At 41.5% G+C, this 19,287-nt stretch overlaps 1 protein-coding gene across 1 annotated transcript in view; it reads right to left on the bottom strand.

Moving 5' to 3' along the window:
* The window catches only part of mtus2b (microtubule associated tumor suppressor candidate 2b), a gene marked incomplete at both ends in the record, with an annotated part of 32,916 nt that extends 14,182 nt beyond the window's left edge, over positions 1-18,734 (bottom strand). The window contains 7 exons of the mRNA XM_083773251.1: positions 4,844-5,040; positions 5,635-5,733; positions 6,423-6,464; positions 8,624-8,779; positions 15,671-15,886; positions 16,442-16,634; positions 16,821-18,734. Of these exons, the coding sequence (XP_083629377.1) occupies positions 4,844-5,040; positions 5,635-5,733; positions 6,423-6,464; positions 8,624-8,779; positions 15,671-15,886; positions 16,442-16,634; positions 16,821-18,734 (2,817 nt within the window). The remainder of the gene's footprint in view (positions 1-4,843; positions 5,041-5,634; positions 5,734-6,422; positions 6,465-8,623; positions 8,780-15,670; positions 15,887-16,441; positions 16,635-16,820) is intronic.
* Between the last annotated feature and the right edge of the window lie 553 nt (positions 18,735-19,287).

Raw genomic sequence — 19,287 nt, 5'->3', positions numbered from 1 at the left:
CATATAAACCCCCCATGGTCCTGCCCAGACCCCCATCCAATCCCACCCCACCCATATCCTGCCCCAGCCCAGCCTACTGTCTCAAGGGAGTGCGTGACATGCATTACAATTTTTCCATCTCATGTTCAGCCATCTCTGTGGCAACTTAATCCGTTTTAGTTCCTTGAGCACAGCTAGTGAACAGAATAAACATGGCTTCCACAAGCAAGCTTCTACATTCTACAAGGACATCAGCTGTAAAAAAAAAAGAATCTGTAAAAATGTCTAGCTTACAAGCAGGTCACAAATCAAGGGTCAATGTCTTTGGCCCTGAGAACCAAATTACATGGCAGTTAAGACGGAAGAAGGACACTTCTATGAATCCAAAAGTGATATAAATGTAAACTTGCCCATTCCATGCTCAGACAAGAGCAGCAAAATCAGATCAGTATTGTGACACTTTCTCTCTCAGAAAGTAGAAACACAGCTGATGCAGGGAGTCACTCAGGACAGACACATGCAGAAGTGAACGGACTACACACTAGCATACATGCTATGTATGAACAGTATGCTTGCCTGCCAGGAACCAACACAAGCAGACCTACAAGCTAAGTAGCATAGTAAGGTATTTAATAGCACTGCAAAATGTAAGAGAGAGAGAGAGAGAGAGAGAGAGAGAGAGAGAGAGACAGAGAGAGAGTTTTGACTCAGCAGAATAATGCAGAGCTAATCTCACTGCCTCCTTGGCACTCTAGCTGCTAGTAGGAAACCAGTTGACAGAAAACCTCACATAGATGCTCACTGCAAGACAACCGCCTCCCTCCAATCACATGCACGCACACTCACACACACACACACACACACACACACACACACACACACACACACACACACACACACACACACACACACAAAGGAATCCTCAGGCAAAGGATGCTGCCTTTACCGTTTGGTCCAGGCAGTGCAGTCGTTGGAGATGTAGCTTAGAGCAGCAGTGGCCCATACTAAGCTGGCAGACAGCATCCCTGAGGCTGGATGCGGCGGTGACAGAGAGACGGAGAGATATAGGGTAGAACAAGAGGAGGGGAGGGAGGGAACCAGGAAAAGCAAGCGAGAGGGGAGGGGAGATAGAAGGACGGGAGCCTCACCTCTCTTTTCCTGATGCGTCCAGCATGATCGCTGCTCGAACAAAGGCTACCAGCCAGACACAAACACACCCTGCCCTGCCTTGAACCACCCCTCCACACACACACACACACACACACACACACACACACACACACACACACACACACACACACACACACACACACACACACACACACACACACACACACACAATGCGCTGGCATGCATATACACATGTGCAGGGCTTTTTCGTCACCAAAACACGGAGGATGGAAGTAATCAATAAGTTGCCAATTAGCTGGTCTAGCACACAAGGAGGCATACAGTACAATCATGTGCATACATTACACATGTGCTCACACAGCCACAGTGAATTGTAAATGGCTAATCAACACTCAGACATGAAACAATTTATGTAAAGCTATTGAAATAATCAAATAATGGCTTTTTTTGGGCTATTTGTTTGGCTATTTCTTTCAATGATGCATGTAATACGGGTAGAAATTAATGGAGTAGTGGTACTGCAAATCGATAGAGCAGTGTTTCTCAAACCTTTTTGGACCAGTCAGTACACAGGTGCAATGAATTCATAATTGTTGAGGCAACAGTTTGCCTCCACACTATAGTCGGAAACATTATAATATGTTTTAAGACAGAAGTTTAATACATGAGATTGTGGGAGAAGTACACAACATTCAGGGTGGTGGTGCAGTAGTTCTCATGAGAAAGCAGGGAGAGAGCCTATTAGTTACACTAAATACAAAGATAAGAGGGGAGCTTGGTTGTGTCATGGGACCAAGCTGTACCCTAAACTATAGATACCAAGCATAAGCCATGGCATCTTGACTTTTATAAAATGTCAGATGATATCATACCATAAGGAAACATAATAATAATAGCTGGTGTAATTCATTTTAACATAATTATTCCTCAAATGTCTTGAACACAACATCCTGTCTTTTAGACACACATTTTGCTGCTTGTACCTGCATGAATGAATGAGGTACAAGCAGGTACAAGCAGCATAAATCTCTCTTGATTCCTGACACACACACAGCCACATACAGTACATCACAAAATTGCACTGTTTTATATCGCTGCACTGACGGCAGGCAAAGCCTTTGCATGTGCCCTGTGTTCTCTCAACTGTCTCTCTCACTGATAGATCTCTCTGATACTACACTGTTTGCAAAAAAGAAGCTCTGGGAAGCTCCCCAGTCCTATATCAAAGCAACAGCTGGCCTTCATGAACACAGCAATACTGACAGCAACATTAGCAGTTACAATACAGGTGTGGTGTAGGCCAGGGGATTGGGGTGCAAATTATGTTTTCCCATGAATCATCAATAATAATCCAGAACCACATTTGAAAAAAAACAAAAATAAACAAAATTGATTAGTCTGATTAACCACTTATGCCTTATTTTATACTTCTTCACACTACGGTGTCATGCACAACATTCAGTTAAAATCAGTGAGCTGATGCGCCGCCGCAACATTGTAATTATCATGGTCAGTATCATGTCTGTAAAACTGTCAGTATCATCTCATTATCATGGTCAGTATCATGTCTGTAAAACTGTCAGTATCATCTCATTATCATGGTCAGTATCATGTCTGTAAAACTGTCAGTATCATGTCATTATCATGGTCAGTATCATGTCTGTAAAACTGTCAATATCATGTCATTATCATGGTCAGTATCATGTCTGTCAAACTGTCAGTATCATCTCATTATCATGGTCAGTATCATGTCATTATCATGGTCAGTATCATGTCTGAAAATGGTCAGTATCATGTCATTATCATGGTCAGTATCATGTCATTATCATGGTCATTATCATGGTCAGTATCATGTCTGAAAATGGTCATTATCATGGTCAGTATCATGTCTGAAAATGGTCAGTATCCTGTCATTATCATGGTCAGTATCATGTCTGAAAATGGTCAGTATCATGTCATTATCATGGTCAGTATCATGTCATTATCATGGTCAGTATCATGTCTGTAAAATGGTCACTATCATGTCATTATCATGGTCAGTATCATGTCTGTAAAATGGTCAGTATCATGACATTATCATGGTCAGTATCATGTCTGAAAATGGTCAGTATCATGTCATTATCATGGTCAGTATCATGTCATTATCATGGTCAGTATCATGTCTGTAAAATGGTCACTATCATGTCATTATCATGGTCAGTATCATGTCTGTAAAATGGTCAGTATCATGTCATTATCATGGTCAGTATCATGTCTGTAAAATGGTCAGTATCATGACATTATCATGGTCAGTATCATGTCTGTCAAACTGTCAGTATCATCTCATTATCATGGTCAGTATCATGTCATTATCATGGTCAGTATCATGTCTGTAAAATGGTCAGTATCATGTCATTATCATGGTCAGTGTCATGTCTGTAAAATGGTCAGTATCATGTCATTATCATGGTCAGTATCATGTCTGTAAAATGGTCAGTATCATGTCTGTCAAACTGTCAGTATCATCTCATTATCATGGTCAGTATCATGTCTGTAAAATGGTCAGTATCATGTCATTATCATGGTCAGTGTCATGTCTGTAAAATGGTCATTATCATGTCATTATCATTGTCAGTGTCATGTCTGTAAAATGGTCAGTATCATGTCATTATCATGGTCAGTATCATGTCTGTAAAATGGTCAGTATCATGTCATTATCATGGTCAGTGTCATGTCTGTAAAATGGTCAGTATCATGTCATTATCATGGTCAGTATCATGTCTGTAAAATGGTCAGTATCATGTCATTATCATGGTCAGTGTCATGTCTGTAAAATGGTCAGTATCATGTCATTATCATGGTCAGTATCATGTCTGTAAAATGGTCAGTATCATGTCATTATCATGGTCAGTGTCATGTCTGTAAAATGGTCAGTATCATGTCATTATCATGGTCAGTATCATGTCATTATCATGGTCAGTATCATGTCTGAAAAATGGTCAGTATCATGCCATTATCATGTCTGAAAAATGGTCAGTATCATGTCATTATCATGGTCAGTATCATGTCTGTAAAATGGTCAGTATCATGTCATTATCATGTCTGAAAAATGGTCAGTATCATGTCATTATCATGGTCAGTATCATGTCTGAAAAAATGGTCAGTATCAGTACCGCCACTATGCACACACACAGCATGCACTGTGCGTAGGGCACCACAGTGCAGAGGGGGCACCAAAATGAGCCAAGGCGATCCATGAACTATTTTAATTTAAATATAAGCTTAAAAACAACCACAATTTGGCACCATAGCATTAGACAGTTAAGGCAGTAAGATACTGGAATTTTCTCCTCCGCCTAAATAAGGAGTCACAACTTGCGTGCCTCCTCAAGGTGCATGCGTGCCCATGTTGATCTGTTCAGTATCATGTCATTTTTGAGGGCTCCTATGCCCAGCTTTCCGTGTTTATGTAAACACAAACATTGAAGACAAAAGTGAGGGCAGAAAAGTGAAGACGCAAATTGTGATTGAACGGAATGACATTTGTGATGATTTGAGTGGCTGAGGACAGAATGTGATGTACTGTACAGTATATGATGTATGATGTATGATGATGTATGATGATAAGAGTGTCCCTCACTTCACTTCAGGTGTGATTTATTTTTATAATCAACTAAATTGATTAGTTTGATTAACGGTTGCACTCCTACATATGGAGAAGTATTTAAATGAGGTCCGACCTGGGGTAGCCTACCTTCTGACAGAAGTGCTGTGTGGTGATGGCAAAGACCTCTAGGCCAACGGAGGCCTTCTTCAGCTGGGCCTGGAGGTTGTGGAGCTGCCTGGTCTGCTCCTCACAGCGCTCCTGCAGTTGCTGGACCAGAAGGCGCTCTGTCTCCCGTGTTCTTTCAGTCCGGGCAGTACCACGGCCCATCGCAGATGACCCACGGACTACAGGAGGAGAGAGCATGGAAAGTATAGTCAGTCATCATCATGACAGACAAATAGGACAGAGAGAGTGGAGATGGTAGATGTATATAGCTAGATCTGTTCTTTTGTTTTTGTTTTTACATTCATTTATGCGTTTGTCTTTCTTATATATAATGATTAGTAATCAGCTCTTTTACATTCACATTTTCTATTACATTTTCCTGTAATATTGTACTGTATAACACATATACATCATCATTTCATATATTATAGTCTTGTCTCTGACAAAAGGAGAAATTGCTGACTTGTGAATGGGAAATCTGACCTGACCAAAACAGCAACATTTCAGCAGCCAACTATGCCCTACACTAGAGTAGCATGGCAGCTAGCATGGTCTCTATGACAACAGCAGACTATCATTACATTAGCAATGAGAGACCTTGACAGAATGAGAGAAAGAGGACAGGCAATACTTTGTGCTGGTGACAATCATTATTTGGTAGGGGAAAACAAAGATGGTCATGGTGTTGCTCAGTGATCTACTGTATTTATCACCATTGAGCCACAAATGCATGCTGAAATTTGATACGTTCTGTGTCTATACTGTACACTCACCAGGGGACTGAGGCTTGGGAGGAACCACTGCAAAGCGTTTGGGGGAAGATGCTGGTGGTTGTACCATCTCTGTATCCTTCATTACATCCTTTCTAGAAGCTGAGTAATAATAATTAAACATCAGACTTACAGTACATAGTGCTTTTACAGTACATAGTGCTAGTACTCAAAGACACTTTACACTACAGGAAACAAAACATAAAACTTTATTAAAGCAAAGAACATACCGGTATAGGAGAAAATAGGGTCAATTGGAAATCGCGTGCTAACTTTCTTAAGCTTTCAGGACAAAATGAACAGTATCCACCAGCTGGCCACCCAGACACGGCCTCAGTTTGCACTGTAATGCCGATGACACTCAACTCCTCCCCTCCGCAACCATATCACGATTCACTGCCATCACCCACTCCACCTTCACCTCCTGCCTGGCCGACATCAAAACATGGATGCAAACAAACGTTCTAAAACTCAACTGAAATAAAACTGAAACCTCATGACATCTCCCTCAATATCGATGGCTCCACTGTCACCCCCTCCAGCGACGTTCGCAACCTTGGTGTCATCCTGGATCCCCATCCTCTCCTTCCAGTCCCAGGTCAACCAGATCACAAAAACTGCCTTCTTTAATCTTCGTAACATTGCCCGCTTCCGTCCCAGCCCAACACACACTGCTGCTGAGACACTCATCCATGCCTTGCCCTTCATCACATCCAGACTTGACTACTGCAATAGCCTGTCACCAACAAGGTTCCCAAAATTCTACAGTATGTACAATACTGCCTGCTCACCAGAAGCAGGGATCACATCACACCAGTCCTCAATGACCTCCACTGGTCAAAGACAGAATAGATTTAAAAATTATTATAACAAGTAAGACACCTTACTGCCACTGGTTATTATTATTATTATTATTATATTAGGCACAAGGCAATGAGAGCCTAGTATGTATTATAAAGTCAGTATGTATAGAAAAATAATAGAAGTAGTGAAATCAATATAGTAGAGTGACCACTAGCTGGAGCTGCTGTTCCAGTTATCCTTTATAAGCAACCCTGATTTATGATCATGCTGACAAATTCCTACTGCTTTATACTACAATCCTCTCTACGGCCACTAGATGTCTCAAATGCACTTTCAAAGCAAAAAAGAAACAAAAACATAGCCATCATTAGCAGAGGTTGTACTCATCATAAAGGTACTATGCCACTGATTAAGAGTACAGGCATGTACAGTAATGATAGGGCGGCGGTTGTAGGCCTGCGTGTAGAATTTTCAAATGTAAACAATAGTGAAAATAAATAAATAAATAACTTTGGTTCAGTTTGGCTCAGTTGTGAAGGTTGCTGGTCGTAAATCAGCTACCTTCACAAAGTTACAGTAGCCTACTAACAGTTTGGTATGTTTAGGAAGAAGATGTTTTTAAAGTGGTTTAATTCATTTCATGTAAGGCATAAATTAAATCAACAATGTTATGATTTCAAATTCACTGGTTGAAAACATTAACATTGTTGTTCACAAACATGTTAACAAGCATACATTATTATTATTATTATTATTATTATTAATATAGACATAGGTCGGTGGTCCCTTCTCTTTGACTCCAGTAGTTTCTCTTCGTTAGCAACAAGTGGCCTGGCCAATGGCTACCACTAGCCAATTACACAATTGTACAGAGTAGCACAGTGACATTCCTTGCAGGTTCAGTTACACTGCCCACCACCACCTCTCACATACCCAGCATTCGTTAGCTGTCTTTGGCTCCTAACTCCATTATGTAAAACAAGGACAGCACTGAACAAAGACAAATGACACATTCAGCACCCAGCCATTTCTGAGAATGACATGTCTGGTAGTTACAGAGCTGTCATTCCAGTGCTGGAAGCTTCCTCTCTATAGAATGGACAGATACAAGAGAATGCTTGTGAGTAGGTGTGAGTCTGTCGTCACAGCGACACTGGTTTGTGTCAGTGGCCATGAGGTATGACGGTCGTCTGTCTCAACAACCACCAACATGTGCATGCCACAGCTAAGCTCCTCCCTGCCCACACCCCCACGACATGCACTGCATCTCTAATCATGTGATCGGCAGTCAGAATGACCTTGAATGACGGGAGGGACAATATGTTGTCCTTACAGATAGCAAAGTGCGCTAAAGATGCACACGTACAAAAATAGAGTCGTGGACAACTCACGAGTCACAACACAACACAACTAGGTGTAAAACAATTAATCTAACAATATAAAAAAATACTCGATAATTCAATTAAATAATTGATTAATAATCAATTCCTATTTTGGTCATATACTGTAGGTAATATCTTTTATGAATTTAAAACAAAAAGAAAAAAAAGCTACAACGTAGCTAAAGTATAAATTAAGTGTTTAACAGTGGTTAACACAATGAGTGCCGCCTGCCTCCTGAATCGTGCTCACCGGATAATCAGAAAAGACCCCTGAACATCGGCGATTAGTTCAAAACCACGGATAGTGCCGTAGTTTCAGAGAAAGAAGCGTGCAAAGGCTGAGGCTAAAACAGAAGCTAATGGCTATGGAGAAAGAGACAGTGTGGGCGGGCCCTAGAAACCGTGCACAGCAACCGGAGCAGTTAAAAAAATGTATGTATGTATGTATGTATGTATGTATTTGGTTAAAATGGGTAGGGTTTAAAAAAAGGCAAAAGCTTGCTCTGGTGCACTGGCCTAAAAGTGGGTCCTTAAAAACTGCTTCAACTTCTAAAATGTATGTATGTATGTGTGTATGTATTTTAAAAGGGGGGCTTTTTTGTAAAAATCCCTGGCCGCAATACCTTCATATATTTAAAAATAAGTCCAAAATAGGGTTACCAGTGAAGGGCAAACTGCCTATTCACTGGGGACTATGCAAGGCAGAGGCGTCCACCCCCCTGAGTCCAAGTTAAGCTAGACCGCATGTATGTATGTATGTATGTATGTATAGCAGCCCTAACACACAGTGAGTTGAGGAGACATACCGAGTGGAGAGCACCGAGGCGGGGGCACCAGATTGCGTCGCTGTGGAGCGGGGGCGTTGGGAGGTTGGGGACTGCTGCGCGTGGGAGTGCAGGAAGCATCACTGGGGGGCGCTGGGGCCTTGTGGAGAGGAATGTCCTCACTGCTATTGCTTGGATCTACAGTGTAGAGGAGACAACATGTCATCAGTGTTATTGTCATGTCTTTGATGGTAGCTCATTTAAAGGAGAATTTTGGACTAGAAGGCGTTCTTACCTTTATTTGTAGTTGTTACGTCCCCACGTATTGTGCATTATCGGCTATTTTCCCTAATATAAGCCCTCAATAGGGGTAGGGTTTTTGTGCTAATTCGCTTATTTCCATCAAAATAAGTGTGCCGCTTGGGATACTATTTACATTATGAAGAGAGGATATATACAAAAAAATGATTTTTGAGCGATGGAAATAAGCGAATTAGCACAACACCCCAATGCCCAATTCAATTCAATTCAATACAATTAATTTCATTGAGGGCTTATGGTAGGGGAAATAGCCAATAATGCACTTTTGCACAAAATAACACCTGGACCTCTTTGGTGGGGACGTAACAACTACAAATAAAGGTAAGAAAGCCTTCTAGTCTGAAATTCTCCTTTAACATGACATTTTACCTGTATACAAACTATACATTGATACAGTACACAATAATCTGAAAATTAACATTGTTTTCAATTTCCTGCTAATGAAACGTGTTGTGTTATACTATTAATTTACTTTAGCTTTTGTGGCAATGCCATTTATCCGTCTATCAAAGTTAAATGGAATAGATAATTCCTTTTACAACTAATGCTTTGAACTGTGGTATCTTAAATGCATGGAATGATAGTAGTAATATTACAGTAGTTTGTATTGGCTTGTATTGGATTAAGCACCAATGTATAAGTAAAGATTCATATAGTGATGATGATGATGATGATGATCATGACTGTTGAGACATGTTATGTAATGCATGTCATTTTAGAACCTATGGTAACTTAGGGGAGCTCCATTGTAATTGCATTAACCTTTGGTGAAATCAATCCTCTTCATACAGACAGTGCCTTATCGAATACTGGACAACTCACCCCGGTGAGTTGTCTTCACTTTCTGACATGGCGGGGTGAGTTGTCTGTACTTTCCTGCGGGGGCGAGTTAGTAAAGGGAAAAGACGGACAGCTCGCCCAAGAGACGCGGACAGCTCGCCTTAATATTTCCCGACCACAGTATAAATTACTAAGACATTGTTAAATAAGCTGTTATTGCCTTTTGCTGTCTGAAGAATGTTCATTAGCTATTGTTCAATACAGACAGCTCACAGAGGATGATGGGTGAGGGATGGTGCTAACAGACCCATCAGATTGGTACATCAATCGTAGGCTACTATGTGTTTGGTAATTAAAACAAATTGCAATCTAGCATCCTCCCCTGTACATGCTATTGTTCAATAGGCCTACTGTCTGTAGGCCTAGAGGGTGATAGGTGAGGGTGCTAACAGAACAAATTGCATAACGTTGTAAAATAGTAGTTCATAATAACGATAATGATTATATTTGTATTGTTTTATTCTGTAGTATCCACAGTTGTCCTGCTGCATACACTTACTTGTTATTGTTATTGTTATTTGTATGAAACTGGCAACACTCTGTGTTATATTATTGTGAAATATTCAGTAAACTATATTAAAAAAATCACACCCGTGTGAACTGAGTGGTGCAACTCCCCTCCCCCCCTCCTCCTCCTATCTCTCTCTCTCTCTCTCTCTCTCTCATTAGCAGGCAACAGCGCAGCACTATCTCTCTCTGGCACAGCGCATAGGTAGGTAGGTGTACACGGACATTGCTGTTCCTTGGAGTGGTTGCACCACTCCAAGAGCTCAAAGGGTATATTCAGTAAACTATACAAAAAGAGCTCAAAGGGTAATCAAATGTATGCACACACACTCTGTGCAAACACTCAACTCACCCCGAGACAACTCACCCTGAAAGTGAAGACAGATCACCGGGGTGAGCTGTCTTCACTTTCGGGGTGAGATGTCTGGTGAGTCGTCCGGACTTTTGGGGTGAGATGTCTGGTGAGTCGTCCGGCCTTCGGGGTGAGATGTCTGGGGTGAGTTGAGTCACGTGTTTGGTGAAAAAGGGTGAGTCGTCTTGTGACCGCCTTATCAGCTGAACTGACCAACCGTACAAGGGCTGGCTGTACTTCAACTGAAGTGAAAGGTGTAATTTCACTAGATAATACAATTTGTAGTGTGGTGCAATTAATAGTAGCACGGAGGCCCATCAGAGAAGGTATTATCACTATTCATTGTACTGTATTTTCTTCCAAACTGTACAGTACAAATGATCAAGGCAAGATAAATACAATTAAATTATTCATGACCACATTTTAATATGTGGTATGCCTTTGGCATTGTGGAGACATTAAAGGTTTCTGCATCATTACAAGAGTGTGGTCATGCTAGTCCCAGTATGAAATAACATTTACGCAAGAATGAAAACCCTCCATCCACTTAAACATGTTTTATGAATGCAACCTTTTCCCTTTATAGTGTATAGTTTCTGTTGAACTTCCTTTTTAACAAAAGACTCCAACACCTGATATATCCATATATATCCACCATCATCTAAAATTACTTTGTAAATGCTGGAGTTGCAAACCGAACCTCTGAATGACTGTCATACAATATGCAGCACTACTTATTGAATCAATACCAGCATGCTCCCATAACATTACTGAAACAGAACCCTGTACTCTCCAGTCAGGAAGAAACACAGGGTAGAGTAGGAGGATGTTTATGTCATTGGATTTATATATTATTTATTATTCAGGTTGGTCAACACGGTGGGTTGAGACACCGGCTGATAAAATACTGCACAGGCTCTGCATGCACTTAACATCATAGTGGCACTGCTACTATTAATTGCACCACAGTACAAATTGTATTATCTAGTGAAATTACACCTTTCACTTCAGTTGAAGTAAGACCATAGCCCTTGTACCATTAAGCCTTAATGGTTAATTAGGCCTTAATCATTAAGGCCTATAAATATACTTAATTGTAAGACAAATAGCAAAACTATCTACTGTTGTGAGCTTGTACTGTACATAGGCTATTTTCAATTTCCTGTATAATGGCAGCTCAAAATATGGATACCTGGTTGAAAGTGGTTAAATTACAGACAAATCACAGGGAAAATTATGCCCCAATTCTTGGATTGATCATGTACAGTAGACTGTAGCCTACCATTTTGTGATTTGCTATATCAATATGCATTACTTCTTTGGCTCAAGTTATACATAACATAATTAGCATAATACGGTGGGTAAGAAAATAACAAGCTTTTTCTGGAGCTTAAAATGCCTGCAGCCTTGTGAACCCCACAAATTATAATTGAAGCACAGTTGGTCGTCTTATTGCTAGGGAACCTATTCACCTGGGAGAAGCAGCAGATGCCTTTTTTTTCCCGGTCAAAGTACCCACTAGAAATGGATGGTAAGGCAAGAGCTGATTGGCTGAGGGAGGGTTTGTATTTGACTCTCATTGGCAAATGTATGTTTCTATCCCACATGCAAAAGTCTACCCCTTGCTGTGAGCATCCACAGAATGGTGCAGTATGCTTCAGCACAATGCAACCTCCACTACTGTCAGAATTAATCTGACACAAATGTTAATGTCTCCTTTCCTCACAACACATCATTATATCTCATAACCTTCTAAAATGAATGTTTTCATTTAATCTACAGTTATTTAAGATCAATCATGTCAAGATTGATCCTAGATGGAATCTGAACCTAAATATGATATTATATGTCTCTTCACAAATAAGCTCATGAAAGTGTTTTACTGGAATGTCCAGTCAATTCAATTAAATATAACTACAAGCAGCAATAAGGCCAAAAATAAAAAAGCAATATACACAATTAGCTATATAAACATTGATAACTGAAATTATTTGACAAGTGATAAATAAATAAATAAATCACACTCATGTAAAGTGAGGGGCGCTCTTATCATCATACGTCACATTCATACATCACATTCCGTGTTCAGCTAATTGTCTGCCAACGCTGTAGTCTCGTAACCAGAGTCCAGACTCCATTCACATGAATTTAAATGAGATTTCAAGAGTGGTTGCCAACGACAAACCTCTGCCCCAATTTATTTTTTCAACAGCCTCTTATAGTGCCACCATTTGCGAAACACATTTCATTACATTACTCGTACACAATACACATGTTATCCATACATGACGCAAATCGGTATAGCCAACACTATCTCTATAGTCATGTGATCAACACGGATCTGTCACATTTCCCATAATCCATCCCCTAAGATTGCCTTCCAAAGCTTGCAGCATTGATCTCTTTCGAACAAAATGCCACAAATCGTGAACACAGTTTGCGATTTCTGCAAAATTATACACGCAATATCCCACTAGGCCAAGGACGAATGCCATTTAAAAAAAATCAAATCAGCCTCACGATGGCGCTATAACAGGCCAATTCCTGTTTTAATCTATAACTGCACCGATCTGTGTAAAACTTTGTATGTGCACTCCCTAGAAGCCAAGGAAAAGCCTTTGCCCTGCATTCTTCACAACTGCCTGTTATAGCGCCACCATGAGGCCAATTTTCCAAAACACTTCTTTACATTACTCATACAGATTTCATCCATACATCACGCAAATCGGTATACACTATCTCTATAGTCATGTGATCAACACAGATCTGTTTAATTTTTCATATTCCATCTTGATTGGCTATGATTGACATCTAAAGTTTGCATGACTGGCCCGTTTCGAACAAAATGGCTCAAAACACAGCATGCAATCTCTGTAAAATTACGCATGCACATTCCCACTATGCTGAGGAAGAAATGCCACTTCATTTTTTTTCTTCAAATCAGCCTCATGGTGGCACTATAACAGCCCGAATCATGTTTTTACCTATAACTGCACCAATTTGTTTACAACTTTGTATGCGCACTCCCTAGAGGCCAAGGAAAAGCCTTTGCCCTGCATTTTTCACATCTGCCTGTGAGGCAACATTTTCCAAAACACTTTTCTTTACATTACTCGTACAGATTGTATCCATACATCATGCAAATCGGTATACACTATCAGAAAAACTCCTATCCTCCTGGTTATACAGTGATTAGCACTATAGAAGATAGGGAAGAACCATAGGAAGCACCATAGAAGACAGGGAGCACCATGAGTCTCTCTTTCCTACCGGATTAAGCACTAGACGAATCCCGGTGCTTATTTATCTTATCTAAAATGCGTTGCAAAGTATGTTATTAGGATTAAGGTTAGGTGTAGGCATAGTTTTTGTTGCCCCGATTGGAGCGGATCACTCTGCCCACTTGGTGAAAACAGAGTAGTAAGGAGTAGTTTAGGTAAAAAACAGTTACGATGACGGAGGCGTTCCGTCTGAAGCTAATAATAAAGAGAGCAGGTAGAGGACATTTTTCTATAACATGTCAGCATTTTATATGCAGACAATAGCTGGTTTGAATCAGCACTTATTATTGTACTGTACCTGCAGTGGAACAGGAGTGTGCAAGACTAAAGGTTTCTCCATCGGTTTTCCGAACATTAAGGTGTGCAACCACCTTAATTGGAGGGCTGGAAAAACAAACCACTCACAGTTTTTTGTTTGTTTGTTTTCTATACATTTGTAACAGAACATTTGTAACAGAACAGAAAATGTAGCCTAATTTAAACTGTATAAGACATGGCTCATGACTGGGCATTTTATACTTAATTTAACCAATCAAAGCTGTGAGACATTAATATGGCACGGTGTGAGCCGCTAAAAATTTAAGGAGGTACTGTATGAGCCAAGAATGTATGAGCCAAGAAGAGCACAGCCTGTTAAGACGTTCCAAATTACATCCATGAGCCAAAAAATCTGGCTCACAGGGGGGTGTTTTACACAGAAGGTTTAAGGCCTCTTTTAGACGGCGACCATCTCCATATAACACGTCAAAGTCCCGTTGCGTTCTCATTTTTTCTTACCCTTTACACGAGAACGCACACGTTATGATATGATGTGCTATTATGCTATACTGTCGCTAGGTGGCGATAACGGGCTGCCAAATAGACAGGTCACCCACGTACAAGAAGAAGAAACCTTCACGCAAGCCTGCGCAACACGGCTCTGGGCGCGCCACGGGATGGTATATATTTTATAATACATTAGGCTACATAAACGCTGCTGCCGCGGCTGCCGTCTATCTATCTATCACATCGCTGATGAGCAGCACTTTGTAGGCGAGGAGGGAGGCTTGTTCAGGAACTCCATTATATCATAATTATATGGCTCTGCATCAATGTAATAAACATATGCCCTGTGAGCCAACGTGAGCCATGATGTCATAAGTTTTGCGGATTCACCGTTTTGCCTGTTTATATGGAGACCATAGGAAACGGCGTTCTGAAAGATTTCCACTCTGGGAGGTGGTTTCAGCAGCAAACGATACTTTATTTTGACGTCTTATATGAACACCATCCTCGTGTAAATAGCAAGTGTCCTCTGTGACAACTGTGTGTACTGTGTATTAAAGATTATTAACCCAAAACAGCTTGAGGTCCTGTAACAGGTCCTTCATGCAGAGAGATTCCATTTGACATATGCGCTTTTCAATATAATTTGACAGTTAGTGATTCCTTCAAATGATGACTGCAGGAGGCAGATTAAAGCTGAGCAACTGGATTTGATTGAGATTGCATGCTGCAGTAGTCAGTCAGGGGATAATGATACATGCACAGTATATTATGCAATGTACTCACATATATATACACTGAAAAATGTGATTCAGGTCCTTGAGTTAGAAGACAAAAGTAACCGAAATATTAATCTTAAACAATATTTGTTTTTTCAAGGAGAGAAATATATTTCTTTGAATCTATAAATATTGTGGATTTATCTCCAAGCTTCTATATATTGTTTATTTCCTTTTACTTGGAAGGAAACACATGTATAAAGAGAATATATTTTAAACATTATGTAAAGGATGTGTTACTCACACTGAGAGGGTCGGCAGGGGTCACTATGGGTGCTGTCGTTGGACTGGTTGCTGGACACAGAGGAGACGCTGGCACTGCGGACAAAACCGAAGGCAGCCAGACGGGCAGGTGGCAGGGCAGAGAAGCCTGGGGGTCGAAGTCCAGAGACTCCAGACTGGCCCGGTTTGATCAGGGGGGCCTTGGGGGTGGTCTCTGACCCTGGCCGCCTGTGATCTGCTAAAGATACACAAGAAGACGCAGCAAGTCAGATAAACCCGCTCTGACATACCTGATTATGTCCAATTAACATAATGCTACTGATCTTTAAAGTTCATCCATCTGACGTCCACTTTGACACATTCACCTCCCCAGTTTGGATACAGTTCTGAGTTAATAACTAACATACACTACAATCTACTCTACTCTGGTGCTTGATAGCAAGCAGGGAAAGTGCTTACACAAATACTTTCCCATAATAGCTTGACCATTCATTCAGAAAACACTGGCTTGGTAATGACTCTGTACAGTACAGTATGGAAGAATAAGCTCTCATCATTCTTGTGTCTCCAGTATATGCCATAAAATCCATTAAAGAGATCATCGTTTAATTTTACTGTGTAGTAGAAAAGGATAGGCTTTTTTATTTTTTGCAAAACAGATAATGGCTGTAGGAGGATAAAGAATCAAATTAATTATCACCAGATTATTATTATTATTTATTTTTCCTCTTCTAATTATCACTGAATAACAAATGAAACAAAGCATGCTCAAACAACTGTGGAATGGTCTCACCTGTCAGGTCCTGGTAGCCATGGGTGGACACTCCAGCTGCCTGGCCAGACTGATTGAGGGCCATCGTTGCCCTTTGACCCGTCTGAGGTACCCTAGACTTGGTTGAAGTCTGTCTGTTGACAGCCCCCAGCCCCAGCTGAGGCCTGAGGGCTCTGGGTGCGCGAAAGTGACCGCCTGCATCTTGAGGAGGGTGCTGTTGACAGTAATATCACAAATGATCACTGCAACACTGAACATTTATTAGACTTTCAGCAATGAAACTATAAACTAATGACACTGTAAAAAGCCATTGGCTGTCTAAGGAGGGAAACTGACACAAAATGTAAGTAATACACACTTAAATTATGATAATACACAAAATCATCAATACTTCTCTTACCTCCTGTAGATATTTCTCAGACAGTTCTCCATGAAAGCTCTCAGATTTGTCACTACTTTTACGAGGGACAGTGCTGTGTGTGGCCTTCGTGCCAGACACAGATATGCCTGCCGGATAGTAGCCCGTCTTCTGCATCTCTTGCCGATATTTGTCAAACAGCAGGTTGGAGGAACAGAGTACAGGCGGGGCTTTGAGCTGAGGCTCAACGTTTGGTTCTTTATGAGCTGGGGGACTGGGGTAAGAGGACAGTTTAAGTGGTAGAGCAGAAGCCTCATGTGGGGCTTCTGTGACCTGGCCCTTTGTCTGAGGACTCTTCCGGACATAGGTGATGATTTTTGGACGAACATTTTTCGGCTTCTGTGGGGGAGAGGACCTACGAGGAGTCTCAGTTTCTTTCTGTTGGGGTGTAACAGGTTTCGGAATGCTACTGCTCACCTTACTGAGCTGTTTGACTCCACTGATTACTCTCTGGAAGGGGTCACTATGCTCCAAGCTGGGTGCTCTGGTGCCCTGGACCTTGGCCGGAGAAACAGGGGGCCTCTTGTTAGGGGAACATGTGGTTTTGGGGGACGAAGGTGTAACTGGTCGACTAGGACTTCCCCATGGCTTCCTCCGCTCCAGGCTTGAATTTCTAGAACGCTGCTGTGAGTTCTCAAAAGAGCCCTGTCTGTTGACGGAGTTTTCAAAAGAGCATTGCTTCTTTAAAGAACTCTCAAAGGAGGTCTGTTTCTTCAAGGTCTTGTCAAATGAGTTTTGTTTGTTTAAACTTCTATCAAATGAACCTTGTTTCTTTATGGCTTTGGATTCAATTGATGATTGTGTTGCCTTTGTGTCTGTTCTAGGCAGATTATGGTTTTTGTTCAGGGTCTCATTTGCTTGGGTGCTTTTATCAATTCTTTTGCAGCTTTCTTCCTGTGACTTTGTTGCAGAGTCAGTACGACAGTCTTGAGTAGTCCTTGCATAGCTGCCTCCTTGACCATGACATCCGTTTCTCTCTACCACAGTAGCATGTCCCAGTTTATATGCCTGGTTAAGATTTCCGTTGTGCTCACCAAAAACATCCTCAATGTGTGCTATATTTTGAGGAACTGCTTTGGTCACTTGTGCTTCTAAAATGGCCTCCTCAGAGGGAGACGTGGACGTGGAATTACGATTCACATCCATATCCTTCGTCTGTATTGTGCTTATTGCAGAGGGAAGTGAATGACGCTCGGCCCTTTGAGGGACCTCGCTTCTTTCTGAGACGGTGCAGGACTGAGAGGCCAGTGTCAGGTCTTCTGAGATCGTCCGGTAAGGACTGGATACAATGTGCCAGGAATCTGTTGTATGTGTCTGGCCTGCAGTGTCCAAGGCACTGGCCAAGCTTCCCCCTAGACTGGACAAGGTGGACAGACATGTCACAAAGACATCATTTTCAGAACCACACTCTGTCTTGGTCACACATCCAGCACCTCCTCTGCTCTCAGAGACATGAGAGGCATTGGTCTCCTGGTCACTGGCACCACACTGAATGGCCCTACTCTCTTCTTTGTTAGTTTTGTCCGTTGCTGGTTCTGCTGCATCCCCACTGTGTGATACCGGCTGACCATGAAGCTCCTTCCGTTCTCCAAGCCCGACATAATCCTCTCCCTCCCCCACTAGGTATGCCTCCAGCTCCTGACACTCCAGCATTTCAAACTCAGCCAGCTCTGGGTCGTCGCACTGGGAGTCTGTGCCCCAGATGATGACCTTGTCCTGCTCCGCTGTTTGACTCCGTAACCCATACAGAGTAGTGCCAATGTCTCCCGTCCCCCTGCTGCCTTCCCCTGCCTGGATTTCGTTGGCGTTGGCATCCCCATCAGATGTCACACTGCAGTCCCGCTGGTTGTTGTTCCTCATCTCCCCTGGGACAATGGGCTCTCCTTGCTCACTCATTTTACAAACAGCTCACAGGAACAGTTGAACAATCAACCATCCATGTCATCAGATTAAGAAGTCGCTTCAGGGCCTGTCACTTGTCTGAGTGGCACAGTATGAGCCTGACATGATGGTCACATCCCTCCTATGTTCAGACAGTCAGAGGGTAGAACATGATATCACACTGGTGTTGTTTCGCCATGACATCTGAGGCCCTTATCCTGTGCAGAGTAAAGTTGAAAAGAAAAACATAATTAATACAATGCAAAACACACACTACACACTCACGCACACACACAATGTATATGTATAATTTCCAAAATCAGTCAGCCTCCAATAAAAAAACAAACTTGCTGCACCATTTCTTGACCTGATCTTGGTTTCAAAGATTAAAGCTAAACATTGTTTTTAATAGATAAGTGAACCAAAACAAAAGCTAAGACAGAATCAACAAAACATCGGCATTATCAGTGATAGCGTTATTTTTCTCTAGTAAATACCAGTCCATATCCATCTGTCAGTATATTAATTCATTACATCAATTAACAGATTAAATTTTATATTTGGGTTT

This window comes from Protomyctophum parallelum, assembly GCF_964188405.1.
Source record: "Protomyctophum parallelum genome assembly, chromosome: 9".
Classification (NCBI taxonomy): Eukaryota; Metazoa; Chordata; class Actinopteri; order Myctophiformes; family Myctophidae; genus Protomyctophum; species Protomyctophum parallelum.
The sequence above is the reverse complement of the archived record's forward strand: the minus strand, read 5'-3'. Positions and strand labels throughout refer to the sequence as shown.